Source organism: Thunnus thynnus, chromosome 12, assembly GCF_963924715.1.
Source record: "Thunnus thynnus chromosome 12, fThuThy2.1, whole genome shotgun sequence".
In the NCBI taxonomy this organism is placed as follows: Eukaryota; Metazoa; Chordata; class Actinopteri; order Scombriformes; family Scombridae; genus Thunnus; species Thunnus thynnus.
Window position 1 is genome coordinate 25,650,078 of NC_089528.1, and position 17,383 is coordinate 25,667,460.

At 38.6% G+C, this 17,383-nt stretch overlaps 2 protein-coding genes across 6 annotated transcripts in view; both read left to right on the plus strand.

Moving 5' to 3' along the window:
• The window catches only part of LOC137194573 (supervillin-like), a 52,743-nt gene extending 45,726 nt beyond the window's left edge, over window positions 1–7,017 (plus strand). For all 5 annotated transcript variants that reach the window (XM_067606594.1, XM_067606597.1, XM_067606596.1 and 2 more), the window contains 8 exons: window positions 68–173; window positions 759–966; window positions 1,109–1,242; window positions 1,573–1,728; window positions 2,021–2,164; window positions 2,546–2,667; window positions 3,034–3,189; window positions 6,054–7,017. In XM_067606594.1, the coding sequence (XP_067462695.1) occupies window positions 68–173; window positions 759–966; window positions 1,109–1,242; window positions 1,573–1,728; window positions 2,021–2,164; window positions 2,546–2,667; window positions 3,034–3,189; window positions 6,054–6,140 (1,113 nt within the window). In that variant the 3' untranslated portion in view covers window positions 6,141–7,017. The remainder of the gene's footprint in view (window positions 1–67; window positions 174–758; window positions 967–1,108; window positions 1,243–1,572; window positions 1,729–2,020; window positions 2,165–2,545; window positions 2,668–3,033; window positions 3,190–6,053) is intronic.
• A 5,028-nt stretch (window positions 7,018–12,045) lies between these two features.
• LOC137194574 (acyl-coenzyme A thioesterase 6-like) lies at window positions 12,046–16,484 on the plus strand. Its single transcript, XM_067606600.1, has 4 exons — window positions 12,046–12,084; window positions 12,624–13,126; window positions 13,329–13,516; window positions 14,319–16,484. Exons 1-4 carry the CDS (start codon window positions 12,062–12,064, stop codon window positions 14,925–14,927), a joined length of 1,323 nt encoding a protein of 440 aa, XP_067462701.1. The 5' UTR covers window positions 12,046–12,061; the 3' UTR covers window positions 14,928–16,484.
• Window positions 16,485–17,383: the final 899 nt, after the last annotated feature.

Genomic DNA, 17,383 nt, shown 5'->3' on the forward strand with positions numbered 1-17,383 from the left:
TACTGCTGTATATACTGTATACTGTTTACATTAGCAGCATCCTGTACTGTGTTCCCTTGTTTATCAGGTCCAGGTGCAGCAGGGGAGGGAGCCTCCATGTTTCTTGCAGTGCTTCAACGGAGGGATGATCGTCCACGCTGGCAAGAGGGAGGAGGAGGAGGAGAACACCCAGAGTAAATATTTTGACATTTCCATTTTGTTTCTCAGGTTATAAATCTACTGTGACTTCTGATTTCCAGGCAGTGATACTGGCATGTTTGGGCTGAACTCACCTACCAAAGCCTGAATCTGCCTGCTTTATTTTTCCTGTGTCTTTCTAAATTTTAGACAGCAGTAAAAAACTAAAAGTCATTTTAAAGTAGTTATGACGAGCTGCCCCCTTTTTGTGGTAATTTATGAAATACAAAGCAATATATATATAAAATTCTACTCCAAATTTCATGTGTATAATTTTTAATTCAGTGTTTATTTTGCATTATCTTAACAGTTGTATATTAAAATATATAATGAATAACATTTCCAAAATGAAGTCATCATCATCAGAATAAGAATTTGCTGATTTTTGCACAGGTTTTACTGGAATAAAAGTAAACAACATAGTGGATATAGATCAGTTTTATTGACAATTATTTTGTTTTTATTGACACACAAATATATGTCATTTGTCGTAAATTACTTACAAAACAATTGGGTTTTTTGTTGTGCTCTGTCTTCCAACTTCCTCTCCACTGATTGTGTTCACCTGCCCGTCTGTTCAGGTGAGTGGCGTCTGTACTGCGTGCGGGGCGAGGTGCCGGTAGAGGGACACCTGCTGGAGGTGGCGTGTCACTGCAGCAGCCTGCGCTCCAGAGCCTCCATGATCCTGCTCAACATCAACAAGGCCATCATCTACCTGTGGCACGGCTGCAAGACGCAGCTACACACTCGCGGTGTGGGAAACACAGCAGCGCTCAAGATCAAAGAACAGTGAGTTCAATCTTTTTTGCTTTAGGATGAATTTAAAGATGTTATTTAATACAGCAATACAGATTAAAATATACCATCAAACATAAAACATCACATATTCTTACACATGTAATGAATTCTGTCTGCCTCCTGCTTGTGTCAGGTGTCCTCTGGAAGCAGGTCTCCACAGCAGCAGCAAGGTGACCATCCATGAATGTGATGAGGGAGTGGAGCCTCCGGGCTTCTGGGAGGCTCTGGGGAGAAAAGACAGGAAGGCGTATGACTGCATGCTGCAAGGTACAAGAACCATCACTCGATTTTAAGCCCTTTCGTGTGAAAAGTGATATTATGTTATATGATTTTCTACCAGTATATACTTTTATTATTACCTCGCTTGCTGATCCAAACCTACACCAAGTCCACCAAGTAATTAACAATAATGATTTAAATCAGACTATATGTGATCAGCAGATGAATAAACTAGACTAAGAATTTGACCAGTAAGTGTTTGGTTTTAGGTTTCTGCACTCAAAATTTGAGATGCTATACCGAAGTTCTAGTGCTGCAGTTGTCACTTGAGGGATGATGTATCTTGTTACATGTTGGTTTCTGATTTTCTTTTTTCAGATCCGGGTAAATTCAACTTCACCCCGCGGCTCTTCCAGCTGAGCAGCACATCTGGAGAGTTTGTGGCGTCCGAGTCCTTCCACCCGTCCAGAGCCCCAGACCTGGTTAGCTCACTGCCCTTCCTCCAGGAAGACCTGTATAACGCACCGCAACCTGGTGAGGCCTGAACACACGCACACACACACACACACAGCATGTTAGGGGTTTTTATTTTATCCTTTGTAGATCATTTGGGGAGATTCATTACTTAATATGTAGCATTAGATTAAAGACAAAATGTAATGATGCTCTTGCAGAAATTTATGTACAGAACAGAACTTACATCTTTAAAAATTCTCTTTACTGTACATTATATGCTGTAGATTTGTAATTTAATTAGATGCACACCCGGCTGTATGCAGAGTGCAACTTAGACTGAAAGAGTGAGACATCTCTCTCTCCTCCACAGCGTTGTTCCTGGTGGATAACTTCCACGAGGTTTACCTGTGGCAGGGGTGGTGGCCTCAGGAAAGCGAGTGCACCGGCTCGGCTCGTATCCGCTGGGATGCAGACCGGAAGTGTGCGATGGAGACTGTGCTGCAGTACTGCAAAGGTAAGTGAATGACAGGTGGGAACGTATGCACTGTATATGCAAAACATTTTATGAATTATCTGGATAAATATGAGGAATTAGTCCCTCAATGTATTTTTTTCCCCTTAAAATGACATATTTCTGCTAAATATCCAGCAACTGGGATCACTGGTGTCAGGGAAATTTGGTTACCAGATACCAGTTTCTACTCACACACTGCCAACCATTCATTTTTATATGAATAAATTAAGAATTTATGGATTTACTGTTGAATTACAAGAGTAATTGTAACCGTGAATAAAATGAATGAATGAATGAATCTCCTGACATTATATGACAGTATTTAGATGACATATTTCAGTTCATTTCAATATCCAAGTAATTTCTGACTTCCTCTTCCAGAGAAGAACGATAAGAAGTCTCAGAAGTCCTATCTGATCCACGCTGGTCTGGAGCCACTCACCTTCACCAACATGTTTCCCAGCTGGGAGCACAGAGAGGACGTTGCTGAGATCACAGAGAGGGTCAGCAACATACACACACACACATTTTTATTTGCTTACATTCATATCTTGTTTACCCTAACATTAAGCTACATGCCCTATTGTCCATAAAGCTTGATATATAAAGTACTCACTCAAAAAACATTAAAAAACATGAGTGGAATCAAAAAAACAATCAAAATATACCCACATATCACCCTCTATTGGGCTCATTTGATACTGAGTATTTACTGATACTGAGCCCCTGTCTGATATTGTCAGTATACAGTATATAAACACAAGCCTCTGTGTTGCCTCTTCATACTCTCACACATTCATAAACTAGTTGTCTAAATACCGGCCCTTGTTAGGAAGGACTTGACGCTGTGTGCTGTGTTGTGGCTGCAGGAGGCGGAGGTGTGTAACCAGATCATCCTGGTGGAGGACGTGTTGGCTCGGCTCTGTCAGAACACCTTCCCTCTGGCTCAGCTGCAGGCCCGGCCGCTCCCAGAGGGAGTCGATCCGCTCCGCCTGGAGATCTACCTGTCTGACCAGGACTTTGAGGTCAGTAAAGTTTTTTTTGTTTGTTTTTTTTCTTTTTTTTGTTTGCAATGTTGGAGGCAGAGTTAAAAATAGTGCGTTTCCCTCTTTTGATCAGATGTTTAGGGCATTTTTTATTAAATTATGAAGTAAAACATTTCCATATCGGCAAGTAAATCGTAAAACAACAAATGCTTCTTTCTCACTTTCTGTTCACGTTCTGTGAGAGATTTTTGTGATTCAAGGACAACAGATTTTTTTTTCAGTTATCTCTCATCATCGTCTTTAAAACAAATAATCTACTCTCTGACATTTTAACATCTGTTAGTCAGGCTTTGTGCATTTCTGTTCTGTTTTTCACTGACGGGTTACATATATAATCGCAGGCAAGAAACCTTGATGTTGTCTTTGACTCAGAACTAAACTTTGGGGTTCATGTGTCACATGTTACCAAATCTGCTTTTTATCATCTCAAAAACTAGAGACTAATGTGTCTTTTAATTAGTTAGTGCAGGAAAAAAACTTTTAAGTTTTTATGCTCAGAGCCGTTGGTGCCTGATCTGAGAGCAGACATTATTTATTATATTTTATTTTTATTTTATTTTATTAATGTTTTAAAATCTTTTATTCCCTCATATCTATTTTATTTATTATCTTTTATCTATTTTACTTTTTCAAATCCATTTTATTGTTTTTTTTTTAAATAACATTTTCATCATTTTTATTTCTGCTGCTCATTAGTCTCAAATTTTTTTCCTGTTTACATTTTTACTGTCTTATTATCAGCTTGTCCGTCATCTGTAAAACACTTTGAATTACACTAACCTGCATGAAATGTGAACATCTAAATGTTTCTAGAAACAGCTTCAGTAATTTGTGATTCTGGAGGAGCCGTTTTATGCTAACATTCAACAGTCACACTGTGAGAAATCCCTCGTATACGAGGCGAAGATTGATGCAGCCTGATGTAAAGCCAGTACATTACATCTCTAAATGTCCTGCAGTGTGCTGAGACTGAACACCTCACTCATATCATCCATCCTAACTCCATCTAACTCTCACTTTGCAGACCAAGTTGTAGGTGGATTCAGGTAAGAAGAACCACTCGTGTGATTCATCAGCACTTTGGCGACCTACCTGTCCTTCTCTCGAGCACGTCAGCTTGTGTTTCCTTTTTTTTTTTTTTTTAACGTGGATTGAACTCTGACTCACTCCTGTTTCACTCCTGTCTCTTAAGTGTGGTGCCGGTTGAGGAGGAGGAAAGTTTTGCGCACGGCTGCACGATTACGTCTGAAAAGATCATCCTGATGACTCGGTTAGACATTACGGTCGAGTCCTTTTAAATCAGCTGCAGTCATAAAGGACTCCCACATCTTCACCGAGCAGATAAATATAAAATGACACACAACCCAAACATGAAGCTCATTCCTGCCAGGAAAATACATAGATGAAAAATTACAAATGATAAAGTAGAAGCTCTCATAGGAAGTCAACATTATTACTATTAAAATATTTGAAAAAAATTGTAATATTTAGTCAAAAGTACAGATATATATATGCAGCTAATATCTTCTCAATTAACAATCAACATTTTTGACTTAGTATCTCAGAATTTTGAAACTTTTGATGTATTATTTCACCATTTTTACCTATTAAGTCCCAATTTCTGTCTTGACATTTCATACATTTGACCCACTGAGAAAAACATACTCTTAATTTATCATCTGTTTCTTTTTAGCAGGAATGGGCTTCAATACGAGCTCCAGTGATAACGAGGACAACTTGTAAAAACCTAACTGGGTAGAAAAATATTAAAATAACTCACGCTCCAACAGCTTCTAACACACCTCCCTCCTGTATATGAACAGCTGAAGTTGTAAATTAGATGTTTAAACACTTTTTTTGCTAAATTAATACTGTTGTTGATTGTGGTCATTAACACGTTTAATTGTGCAGCCCGTTGTATCTCCCTGCTCAACACCTTCGACTACACCACACTCTGCTGCTGCTACTCTTCTCTTCACACTCACCTTCCACCTGAGACTTTCTCTTCTCTCAGTTCAAATACACGCACTTATGATTCACCGACAAACCACACTGCAGTCTGACTCACCGTTTGTCTGTGGAGCACAAAATAGAGGCATGAAAACAAACCACAACTAAACTGTCCTTGTGTGATAGAGCAGGAATACCCACAGAGCAGTAGATGTGTTGCCAGCTTCACGTCATATAGTATTAAAATAATCAGCTTATGACATAAACAGTCAATTCACAGATGTACAAATGTCAAAACATACAAAACTGCAGATAAAAGATGAAGTCGAGGAAGAGAAAAAAGGCATCAAACCAGCATTAAAAACCATCTGAATCCTTCTGATTTATTTTGGATTATATTATTTACTTTATTCTACATTTTATTATATTTTTTTGTATATTTTTTTATTGTATTTATTCAGACTCCTGCACTGAATTTTTCCCACAGGGATCAATGAAGTGTTATCTTATCTTGGAACGCAGCGATATGGGTTAAGAGTCATATATGTATACATATGTAGAATATGTTGCTTTATTTAATATGTATTCATCTACTCTAGAGGTATTAAATGGCATAAAATTCCTCACGAGCAGTAAATATGATGTACTGTAATTCGACTGTAATTCAGGTATTTAATAGTTTAGAAACGACACTATTACAGATCATAAAATAGCATTTCTTGTGTCATTTTGGTCCCGTTCTTTAGTAACTACAGTGGCCAGTATCAGTGACAGAAAACACACCAATACTTCCCTTTGAAACATCATTTGAAACGCAACAAACACAGTGTTGAACTCTCTGTGTCGTCTTCTTAACCGATTCATAAACTGCATGTGTGTCTTTGTCATTACAGAAAGCGTTAGAGATGAAGAAAGAGGAATACGAACGTCTGCCAGGGTGGAAGCAAGTGAACTTAAAGAAGGCCAAAGGACTGTTTTGAGGAAGTTTTTGATGGACGACGGCACGTGAAGAGGACAAAGAGTGGACTGAGATGGAGATAAAGGAAATGTCCTGTAAACCTGATTTTGGTGGTAACGTCTGAAGACGTTGACACAGAAACCGAATCTGAGAAAAAAAGCTACATGAAGGTTGAGACTCGAGATGCACTCGCCTCGCTTATAGTCATGTTCCACCTTTCATCTTTGTCATTACATAACAAAAATTAAATTCAAGTGGTTTAATGGAGGGTAAATACCACCATGCTTTGGTTCATACATGGTGTATGTGTGTATTTGGAGTCTCCTCCGAGCACTACAGTCACCGCTCACGCCATGGACTTGTGAAAGAAAATGTGCACACTAGGACGCTTGGTGTCAGAGTGCCATGCTACGGTTGTGTATGTATGTGCGTGCGACTGTATATAACGTTTGTGTATGTACGTAATGTTTGTGTAAATGTGTGTGTAGGTGCGTTTGTGACTTTGTATTTATGTAAAAACAAACCCGTAGGAGCAGGATGAGGTCGGCTCATTCAGCTGTCACGTCAGACGTTGTGAGTGTCGTTTTTTTTTTTTTTTCTTGTCTACAGTGTCTGGATGCTGTCAGGCCAAGTAGGTGGTAGCTCATGTTGCTCGAATGTGTTAAACTGCCGAAGTGACTCTTGACTTTACTGAGCACCTGAGAGCAGAGCTAAGAGTTGTAATTTAAAAGGTTTGATTTTAATGAGGAAGAGAAACAGCAGCTTGATGAATCTGAATGTATAGTGCCTTGCTTTTTGTGTACAGTTTATATACAGAAATTCTAGTCTGCATTTTTAAAGACTTTCTTTGTGATATAAGACATAGTGAATTAAATCACAATTATGCCCAACTAAAAGTACGAGTCAGTCTGTGTCTCCTGCTTCGTATATTAAAGCACTAACATTTTTCTGGATCATTTTCTCAATTAATTGATTGATCATTTGGTCTCTTAAATGTCAGAAAATTGTGAAAAATGTCTTTCAAAAATTTCCAAGAATCCAGAGTGATGTGTTCAGATTGCTTGTTTTGACCAAAATAAAGTCAAAAATTCAAAGATGTTCAGATTACTGCCATAAAAGACAAAGAAAAGCAGCGGATCATCACATCTGAGGAGGTGGAATGTGTGAGTTTTGCACTAATTTTTGTGGAAAAATTACTTGAAATTAATAATCGATCATCAAATTGTTGCTGATTATTGACAAATGACTAATTATTTCAGCTGTGTAAAATAAAATATATAAAACAACAAAAAGCTAATAGTTCATAAAAGGTCTGAAGTCTTATTGCATGAGGAGCGCACAGTTTAGACTATCACAGGTCTGACACACAGACAAGCACAAGCATTTACATTCAATCAAAACTGTGACCATTTTACAGTCACCAATATATAGAATATACATATACTATATATATATAGAGAGAGAGAGAGACTGTGTATGGCTGCTATTACATCATCATTTGGGACAATGCTTTAGTTCCACTTGAAGGAACAACATACAGAGATATTTGAGGCAGTTTGTGTTCATCCCTTTCTTGTTTCAACATGACAATGTGTCCGCACACAAAGCCAGCTCCAAAATAAAGAAAAGGTTTTCCCAGTTTGGTTTCCCCAGCCCTGAGCTTAAATCTTTAGGACAAACTGGAACTCCGACTGAGACTCAGACCTTGCTAATGCTCCTCTGCTTGAATGGGAGGAAATCCCTGCAGCCAGGATCCAACAAGTCTTGCCAGAAGAGTATTTTGGAATGACATGCCCACATACTTTTAGCCAGTGTAGTATGCAGTATGTCCCTGAGGAGCCTGTTGTTATTTATGGTGGCCACTAGGTGGAGATGTAAGCCACTCCTGGTAAGTATCACTGGTCCTGAGAGGAGAGCTGACAAAAAATAACAATCTACCATTTAAAAACCGACACATCTCTTTAGATCTTCCATGTGCCTTTTCATATTTTTTTTTAATGGGAGATTTTACACTCATGATGAGTCTAGTTTTAGGTCAGAGTTGGGACTCTTCTCTCTGTTCAGATGGTGACTGTTGCTGAGTGGGAAACATAAAGGAAGGAAGGAACTTTATTGTCCACAATATGGAAAATTATCTTTGGTTTCAGCACACTGCACCAAAAGAAAAAAAAACAAAAACAAAACAGCACAAAACAGGACAGTTGACAATATAGGGTCACCAGATCAACAAAGCACATCATTTAAAATACAAAAATATAGTAGAGAAAAAAAGGTAAATAAGATTAAAAAAAACAAGCAAATATATAAATAATAAATTACATAAAGAGAAGGAAGTCAGTCGTTAATAGCACCAAGGCTTTTGCAGTACTGTTCAGAGTTCCTAGCCTAGAGTATGGAGCTAGAATCTAGGGTACGCACATCTGGGAACATGCACATAACCCCCATACCTATGCATATATATCTCCTTAAAGGGGGGCACCAATCACACATCGAAGACAAGCCCAAAGCATGCCTCTATTGTGAAATTTCACTGGCAGGCAGCTGATCAAAATAACTGATTAATGGTTGCCAATACAAATAGAATCTATCAATGGAAACTCTTATGGAAAATTTGATTTTTAAGAAATATATGACATAACATATCCAGGATTTAGATGACGGGGGTAAGGAGGATTTCCAATACAGAATTCTTCGGCAAGCAGTGAGTGAGGTAAATACATTTACATTTCTTTGAATATTTGTTGTGATATTATCTTCAATTGATCTACCAAAGATGGCCATGTGGGGAGACAGTTTGCGTTATTTCAGAAACTACATTAATGAATGACTCCCAAAACCTAAATCATTTGGGGCACAACCAGAACATATGATCACATGGAGAAAGTGAGCATCTATTGCATTTATCCTCTAATGTATCTGGGTAGATTTTGGAGAACCTAACTTCACTATAGTGAGCTCTGTGAAGCACTTTAAACTGGATGAGGCTAAACCGAGCACAAGAGGAGGAGTTAACAGCTTCCAAAACTTTGTCCCAGAATTGATCACAAGCAGGTTGTTCTAATTTTCTCCATAATTGATTCATTTGTCTGCAATAAAAGGTCATAGAGGTAAGAGACATGACCCTTAGTTAAAGTATCAACCATGAGTATCAACCAGTGGCAGGTGGGGTTTGAGGGAATACAGAAGAGTGGGTCCTTGCAGAGTCGCATAGTTGGAAGTATCTTAAAAAGTCTGAATTGTTTAGTTTGAAAGTGGCGCACAATTGGTCAAAACTAGCAAGTGATCCATCTACATACAAGTCCTCCTAGCAATGCAGATCTTTTCTTGCCAAGGATATAAACCTTGGATCCATTCTAGCTGCTAAGAAAAGATGGTCATTGCAAATAGTAGTTGAACGAGGAAGGCTGGACCACGTAAGGTTTCGTCTTATTTGTGCCTATATCTTCAGGGTGGCAATAACGATGGGGCTAGTTGTATATTGTGAGGGAGAGAGGGGCAAGGTATCACATACCAGAGCCTGGGGTGAAGAGAAGATACATGAGCTCAAGTTGGCACCAGCTGTGAACCGGGACGTGAACCAAAGGAGGAGCTTGAGCATGTTTGCAGCCCAATAGTAGCACAGGAAGTTTGGTAAGCCAAGTCCGCCTGTTGATCTACTCCATTGCAGAGAAACTTCACCAATTCTCGGGTTCTTACCAGCCCATACGAATGAGGAGATGATAGAATTAATAGATTTGAAGAAGGATCTGGGTAAGAAGATGGGGATACATTGAAAAATGTATAAATACCTGGGTAGTATATTCGGTTTAACAGTTTGCACTCTCCCCGCCAAAGAAAGAGACAAGTGGCTCCACCTTTGCAACTCAGATTTAATTTTTGTTGTTAGGGCCATGAAATCTTGTTCATGTAATGAATGAATGGATCGTGTGATGATGATGTATTTGAATCCTGATTTGGAGAGCTAAAATAGAATTGATGACGACAGTATTTCTAAGGCTGGTTGGTTGATAGGGAAACATTTACTTTTTTGAATATTCAATTTATTTATTTTCAACTTTGACCATGTTTAACATAGATATCCTACATTATAACAGTAAATGAATAACAGAAAATCACAAAATGTGTGATATGTCCCCTTTAAGATATGTAAAACAATACTTTGGGATAATAATTTGTGTCTGATAGGGTTTTCCCACCAAAAAAAGTTCAATTACCTTGTTAAAATCCTTAAAATTACATCTGCACCTTCTCCCTCATTGACTCTATGAATATGCAAACATACAAGTATCTATTAAAAGTTTCACTGTTATTTTGTTATGAAAGTATCACAATACTCTACACATACTGTAGTACTTGAGTCAATGTTTTTTCCTCCTCTAATTTTTTATAAACTTGTTCTCAGCAGTGCTAAAAACCCTGAAATATTTTAAACAAACATAGATTGGTGTCAAGTTGCACAAAGCTTATTATTAACCTAGTTATTGCTGTTATGAACAACTTGTTCTTATCAGCTATGCCTCAGGTAGACTCTGTCTGTGTCAATATGTGTCTCCCTCCCCTCTTCTTGCCTCATCCTCTCTCCCTTCCTCCCCTTACCTTACCTGCCCCCAACCAGTTATTCCTGCCACTCCAGACCCCAAATGACACAACGAAGAACCTCATTTTAACAGGAGACCAAAGTCATTCAAAGGAGACACAAACTTTGAAATAAGACCTCCTCCGGCAGCTTTAAAACTGGATCTGACACACACCGGTAGGTTTATATCAGATATTAAGTTTTAAAGACAACTGCTTGTCTTAAAAAAACTCCAGCTGAAAGAGTTCTTTAAACTTTAAATTGATGAGTGAGTTACAAGGGGGTGTTGGTGCACTCTAACAACAACGTCTTGAGATAACCCTGAGAAGTTCTGCTCCTTTCAAAACTCTGTTTAAGTAATTTGTGTTTTTTATTCTGGGAGAAGTGAACATACTATACCGTAAGATAAACAGAGATGACCAATCTTAGCTCCCAGTCTTCAGTTTGGCTCATAGTAAACTAACCAAAAAGTGATAAATAGAGCTGCAAAGATTAATTGATTAATATGTTAGTCAATCGATAGAAAATTAATTAGCAACTATTTTGATAATGGATTCATCATTTTGAGTCATTTTTTAAGACAAAATAATAAAATTCTCTTTCTCCTATTTCTAAAATATGAATATTTTCTGGTTTCTTTATTCTTCTATGACAGTAAACTGAATATCTTGTGTTGTGGACTTTTGGTGGGGACAAAATAAGACATTCGAGGTCTCATCTCAGGAACAGTGATCAACATTTTTCATCATTTCTGACAATTTATAGACAGCTCCCAATTTCTATGCCAAATGTATATCCTTCCTATCTCCTGCCCCATACTGATTTCTCCTTGATTGATCCTGTCTGTATGTAAATGTCCTTCTCTTCCTGCTCTGCTGGTCCTATGCAGACAATGCTTGGTCTTGGCTTGAAATTGAAGCCAATGCGGAGGTCCCTTGAAGTGCAATACCACTGACGGTCGCCAGATGCTGGCTCCAAAAAGTCCCTGGCTCCAATAGACTCCCATTCAAAAAACTTCTCTCTAGAAATACTAGGGCAATAGATTTTTTTCAGCGAGTCATTATGGTCTCAATCTCTAAATTGAAGCCCTCCCATAAGTATGCTGGTGGTCAATTTGGAAATTATTACTCCGTTAATAAGGTTTGAAGACTTATAGTAGCTTTGACGTTGACAAACTTGCCCCAGGTGCACGCATGCTGCTCATGAGCCAAATCATTCACAATAAGTTTATATTTCACATGCACACACACATTCCTTGGAGGAACACACAGTACGTTCTAAAATAAAACTTTGAACTGGGTTGTGCACCATCAGGAGACCGTGATGAACATAAGGGACTTTTAACCCACATGTCATTTTCACTCTAGATGGACACTTGCTTTAGCCGCAGGTAGGTCACATTTCTACTTTTCTGACTTTTCTTTCCCTCTGCAGTCCCTGAAAGGAAATTAAAAGATGCACATGAACATGGTACACTGTTAAAAAATTATCTCTTCTTAAGAAAAACTTGACAGTTCATGATGACATTACATTGTAAAAAAATGAGTCTCCTCTGTGACAAACTGCTTTCTTTACTAAACATTTGTTAAAGTCAATCATTTTGATGACTCACTTATGTATTTACACCTTATGTATTAATTTGCACTGGACTTTTTCCAAGTGTCCTTCACAGTCACCCCTTGTCTTGTCAGCTTCCATAAGGGAATACATGCACAAGTCTTTATGTGAGGCAGGGAGAAACAGAGAAGAGAGGGCTTTGTTTTTTCATTTTGTGTCTGAGTCGACTGACACCGAAGACTGGTTGGTTTTTGACAAGCTGAGGTCTTCTATTGTTGTCTTGTTTTAGTCAGTGCTCCATCATCTGTGAACAGGACACAGATATATGTGTGTATGTGCATGATTACCTTATACATTATATTACATTCACAGCACAAAGACTAACCTTGTGAAGAAAACAGCAGTAGTTTCAGAAGAGATGACCTCCCAAATCAGACTGAGGCTGCTGCCGTGCGCCAAATGCTTGTTCGATGAGCCCGTTCAGGTGAAGGTGGCCGGGCTGAGGTCGAGGCAGGTGGTCACCATGAGGGCTAGATCGACCGATGAGAAGGGAGTGGTGTTCAGCTCCTCGGCCACCTACAAGGCTAATGGGAACGGGGAGGTCGATCTGGAGAGAGACCCCTCACTCAGCGGGAGTTACATTGGGGTTGAACCCATGGGTCTGCTGTGGTCGATGAGTGCGGACACCTTGCATAAATTGTTTCAAAAAAACAGGTCACTAAACCCTCATGTGGTGAAGTTTTCTGTGCATGAGTTGGAGGGGGAGGGCAGGATGCTAGCAGAGGCGACTAATGAGAGGTTTCTAATTGGAGACGGGGTCAGCCGGGTCCCCGTCAAAGAGGGGAGCTTTCATGGAGTCCTGTTTACTCCTCCAGGTTAGTGGCTCACTACTTTCTGTCTTCATCATTGTCTAATTACAGCTTAATACTGTGTTTTGTCCTGCAATGTCTAATGAATGTGCAACAACGTTATTGACTTTCTTAGTTTCTGGGTTGGTCATCACAACATCAAAATATAAGAATAAAGATGTCATATTTTCTATGATCTATTGATATTATTGTGTGTGTTTCTGTCCAGGTGAAGGTCCGTTCCCCGCTGTGTTGGATCTGTGCACCTTTATGTCTGAGAAGAGAGCCTGTCTGTTGGCCAACAAAGGGTTTGTGGTTCTGGCTGTGTCGGTGTACAATGACAAGCTCAACAACGTCAAAGAGATGCATCTGGACTATTTTAAAGAAGCAGTTGATTTCTTACAACAACAACCTAAGGTGAGCTGTATGAGTAATTGTTGCTTTTAAACACAGCAGCATAAAGTTACAAGCTTTTGATTTTGATGACACATTAGGTGGTCAGCAACTATTACTTTAGGTTTTTAACTTTAGGATTTTAACTAAGTTAAGCAACAGTTAATTTGTTAGTGTTACAGATATCACCCGGCAGCACCAATGTAACAGCGAAAAACCTGAAATTCAGGAAAGAACAAATGAGGCTGGGAGATGTGGCCTATGGTATAATGAGAGGAAAACAGAGCTCACAGACATACAGCCACAGTCTCTGGTTAAACCACAGTCTCATGCTGCCTCTTACTGTTAGGAAGTACACATAGCAAGTTTAAGTCTTTGTCAAAACTGCAGATTCATGAGAGGCCAGATACTGAATACTACTACTGCATGTGTGATCACACTGTTAGTGGCATATGGAGCCATGATTGGCTCCAGACTAGTTGTGATGTCACAAATCCTGTTCATAAGTACACGCCTTAAACTCAGATTTAAGGTGAGCACAGAGAAACTTTTCATTTTCAGCAGATGAATGTGAAAACAAACTCTGCACATCATTCTGCACAGTCAAGCTCAAACATCCAACTGAAGTAACAATAAGCAAAACACATTTTTTTAGTGATTTTAGTGATTTCTGCTTTCTGTTATTTCAGAAATGTGGTATTACACAGTTTTTTAAAAAACAATTTTGTCTAGTCAAATTGAGTGAACAGCTCAACATGTTGGCAAGTTAGGTAATGTTCTAGTAGTTAATATGATAAACATAAAAGTTAGCTTTTGTTTTTCACAGGTGGGAAATAAAGGACTTGGTATAATATCAAGATCAAAGGCTGGAGACGTTGCACTTTCACTTGCTGCTTTTGTGCCAGGTGTTGAGGCAGTGGTGTGGATAAACGGCTGCAGTGCCAATGCGATCACTCCTCTCTACTATAAGAAGAGCAAAATCCTCTCACCGCTGCTGATTGACCTCAGCAAGGCGATTCCCACTGACTCAGGGGCTATCATAGGCAAGTATTGTACTAACAATCCTCTGGCAGAGGAGAACCAGGCCACCTTGGTCCCCATCGAAAAAGCCAAGGGACATTTTCTCTTTGTGGCTTCAGAGGACGACCTTAACTGGGACAGCAAGGCTTTCATGGACCAAATGGTGGAGAGACTGAAGCGTCATGGGAAGGAGAACTTTGAAAGTGTGTGTTACCCAAGAGCTGGACACTTACTGGAGCCGCCGTATGGACCCCACTGCCGCTCCAGCTTACATGGCATTGTAGGCAAGCCAGTCATGTGGGGCGGTGAGCCCAGGTCCCACGCAGCAGCTGAAGTCCACTTGTGGAAGAACATCCAGGAGTTCCTCAGATCTCACCTGAGCTGTGAAGCTACGAAGACTAAAGCTAAGTTATAGATGCAAAAACCATGATAGGAAAGATTGAGGAACACAAAACAATCATGACATCATGACTGCCAATTAACTGCTGTATCATGAATAAAGATTGAATGTTTTTGATTATTAAAATGTAAAAACAAAATAGAAAATAGGAATTTGAGATTGAAATGACAAATTGATATCATGAAATGGCAGTTTGAGCATGGAAAGTGAAATCAAAAAGCCTGAAATGGCTACAAAAAAACCCTAATTGAAAAAAGAAAGACAAAAGAAAAACAACTACACTGAAACAGCTTTAATTAAAAATTAATTTAAAAAATCATTAACACTGGACATGGAAAAGACAGAATAATGTGAGACGTTTTCAAAAGTTGGCGACACCTTCAAAATTTAAAGTAGCCTTTCACCAAGTTAGTAGGAATTCGTCCGCTCTGACTGAAAATAGTCTTTTTGTAGACGTGGAAGTGTGGCTTGAAGCTGTGGAGGCACAGAAGCAAATAGCCAATCATTGTTGGTAAAACCCAGAGTAACACTACTTTAAAATAGGAATTACACACATTAATCCTGTTCAGTGCCATGCAGGGCTGGAGCCATTCCTAGAATTCAAAAGAAGAGTATCCACTCTTTTTTTTTTTTTTTAAGTCATTTTTCTTATATTTAAAATATAAATAGGTGGACTGTTATTTTTAAATTCTTTCTGTCTGTCAAATATCAATAAATTTGAAATTTTTGTAACATCATGTCTATAATCTTGCCTGAATTGGGACATCATATAGTACATGCCATTGTATGCCTGTTAGCTCTTACTGTATTCATGCATAAATATATCTTATTAATACTAATTTCCCTCTCACTGCTAGTGTTATTATTCCCTCAGGTTGTCTCACATAAAAAACTAAGACTACCTGAACAGTTGACCTTATTATTGTCAGACCTGTGACGTTACTCAGACGAAAGCCAAGTGATAGATTCAGTTAGGATGACAGGAAAGATTAGGAACACGTTACAAAATCACAATGTCATGGCTGCCAGTTAACCTAAGATAATTATACATGTTGAATGTTTTGTGATGAATTAAACTATTTAATGTTTGATTGATGACAGAAACATATTGAAAGGTTATGACCTGCTTATCACAAGCTGGTTAACCCTCCTGTTATGTTCTGGGTCAAATTGACCCGTTTTAAAGTTTGAAGATCTAGGAAAATCTGACGATGTCAAGACAAGCATGACCTGTGTGAAATGTGCAAAATTCATTTGCACAAAGCACAGTGTGGTGACATGTCACTCGTGTGCTGTGTAGATGTACGCACACACACACACACACACACACACACACCTAGACAAACACACACACACACACACGTTCATATTGCGATTGCTTGTTTGTTGTATTGTTGTATTGTTGTATTGTTGTATTGCGATTTTGTTCATTTCTGGTTCACAAACAGTGCATGTATGTAAAACAAAATTTAAATGTTATGTTTCAATGTTATGTAAAACTATTGTGTTTCATATGTTGGTCTGTCAAAAGCAATAAAGTGGTGAAACATTTAAAAAAAAGTTTGAACATGCATTTTTTAAATGAAAAACGAGTGAATTATCCTAATTGAACCATTACCTGTTTGAGGTAAGGAACACCATTGCACTAAATATTGACAGAACAGTTAGTAATGGAGTTAGTAATGAAATATTCACACTGCTTGTCAGGATTTTTTTTGGTTTCGGACATCTTTTGGATAATTAAACATGCACTGGGTCAAATTGACCCGGGAACACCATTGCTGTTCCTGACAAATGAACATAACAGGAGGGTTAAGGCTTACTACATGTAAAAGTGAAAATAGAAAGATCATTTTAGTGCTTTAATAGAGTGTTTGGCATTTGTGGTGCCCCCTCAGTGTACAGTACAGTTATTGATTACCAACTAGTGCGTGCCATGAAAAAAATTAGAATTAAAGTCAAAACTTTATGAAAAAAGGGCAACTTTTCCCTCACTGGACACAAACAGCTTTAAAAGATAAACCAGATGCTCTAACTGTCAACTAATCTAACAAAAAGACCAAAACTGTCTTAATACTCTCTGACGTCCAATCCCAACCCCGTCTGTCTAAAAATACTACACTTATGGAGTGTATTCTTTGTATTGCTGCAGCCAAATTATGAACAGCTCAGCCTTCTTCCAGGAGTCTGTCAGTAGTCACTGTAGCCACAAGATGGAGATGTAAGCCTCTCCACTTCAGCATCCTCTCAGCACAGAGCAGACGCTGCCAGTGTTGCAAGAACAGGCTGCAAGTTTTTGGGAGACAACATAATTGTCCACATGTGATGGGAGCATTGTCCTCATACATACTAGTTACCCTGTTAAAAATGTAATATGTAATGTAACTATTTTAAATTCTTCATCAAAGTAATGTAACTTATTACGGTTGATTACTTTTCTAACAGATATTTTAAACTATGGCAATTAACTC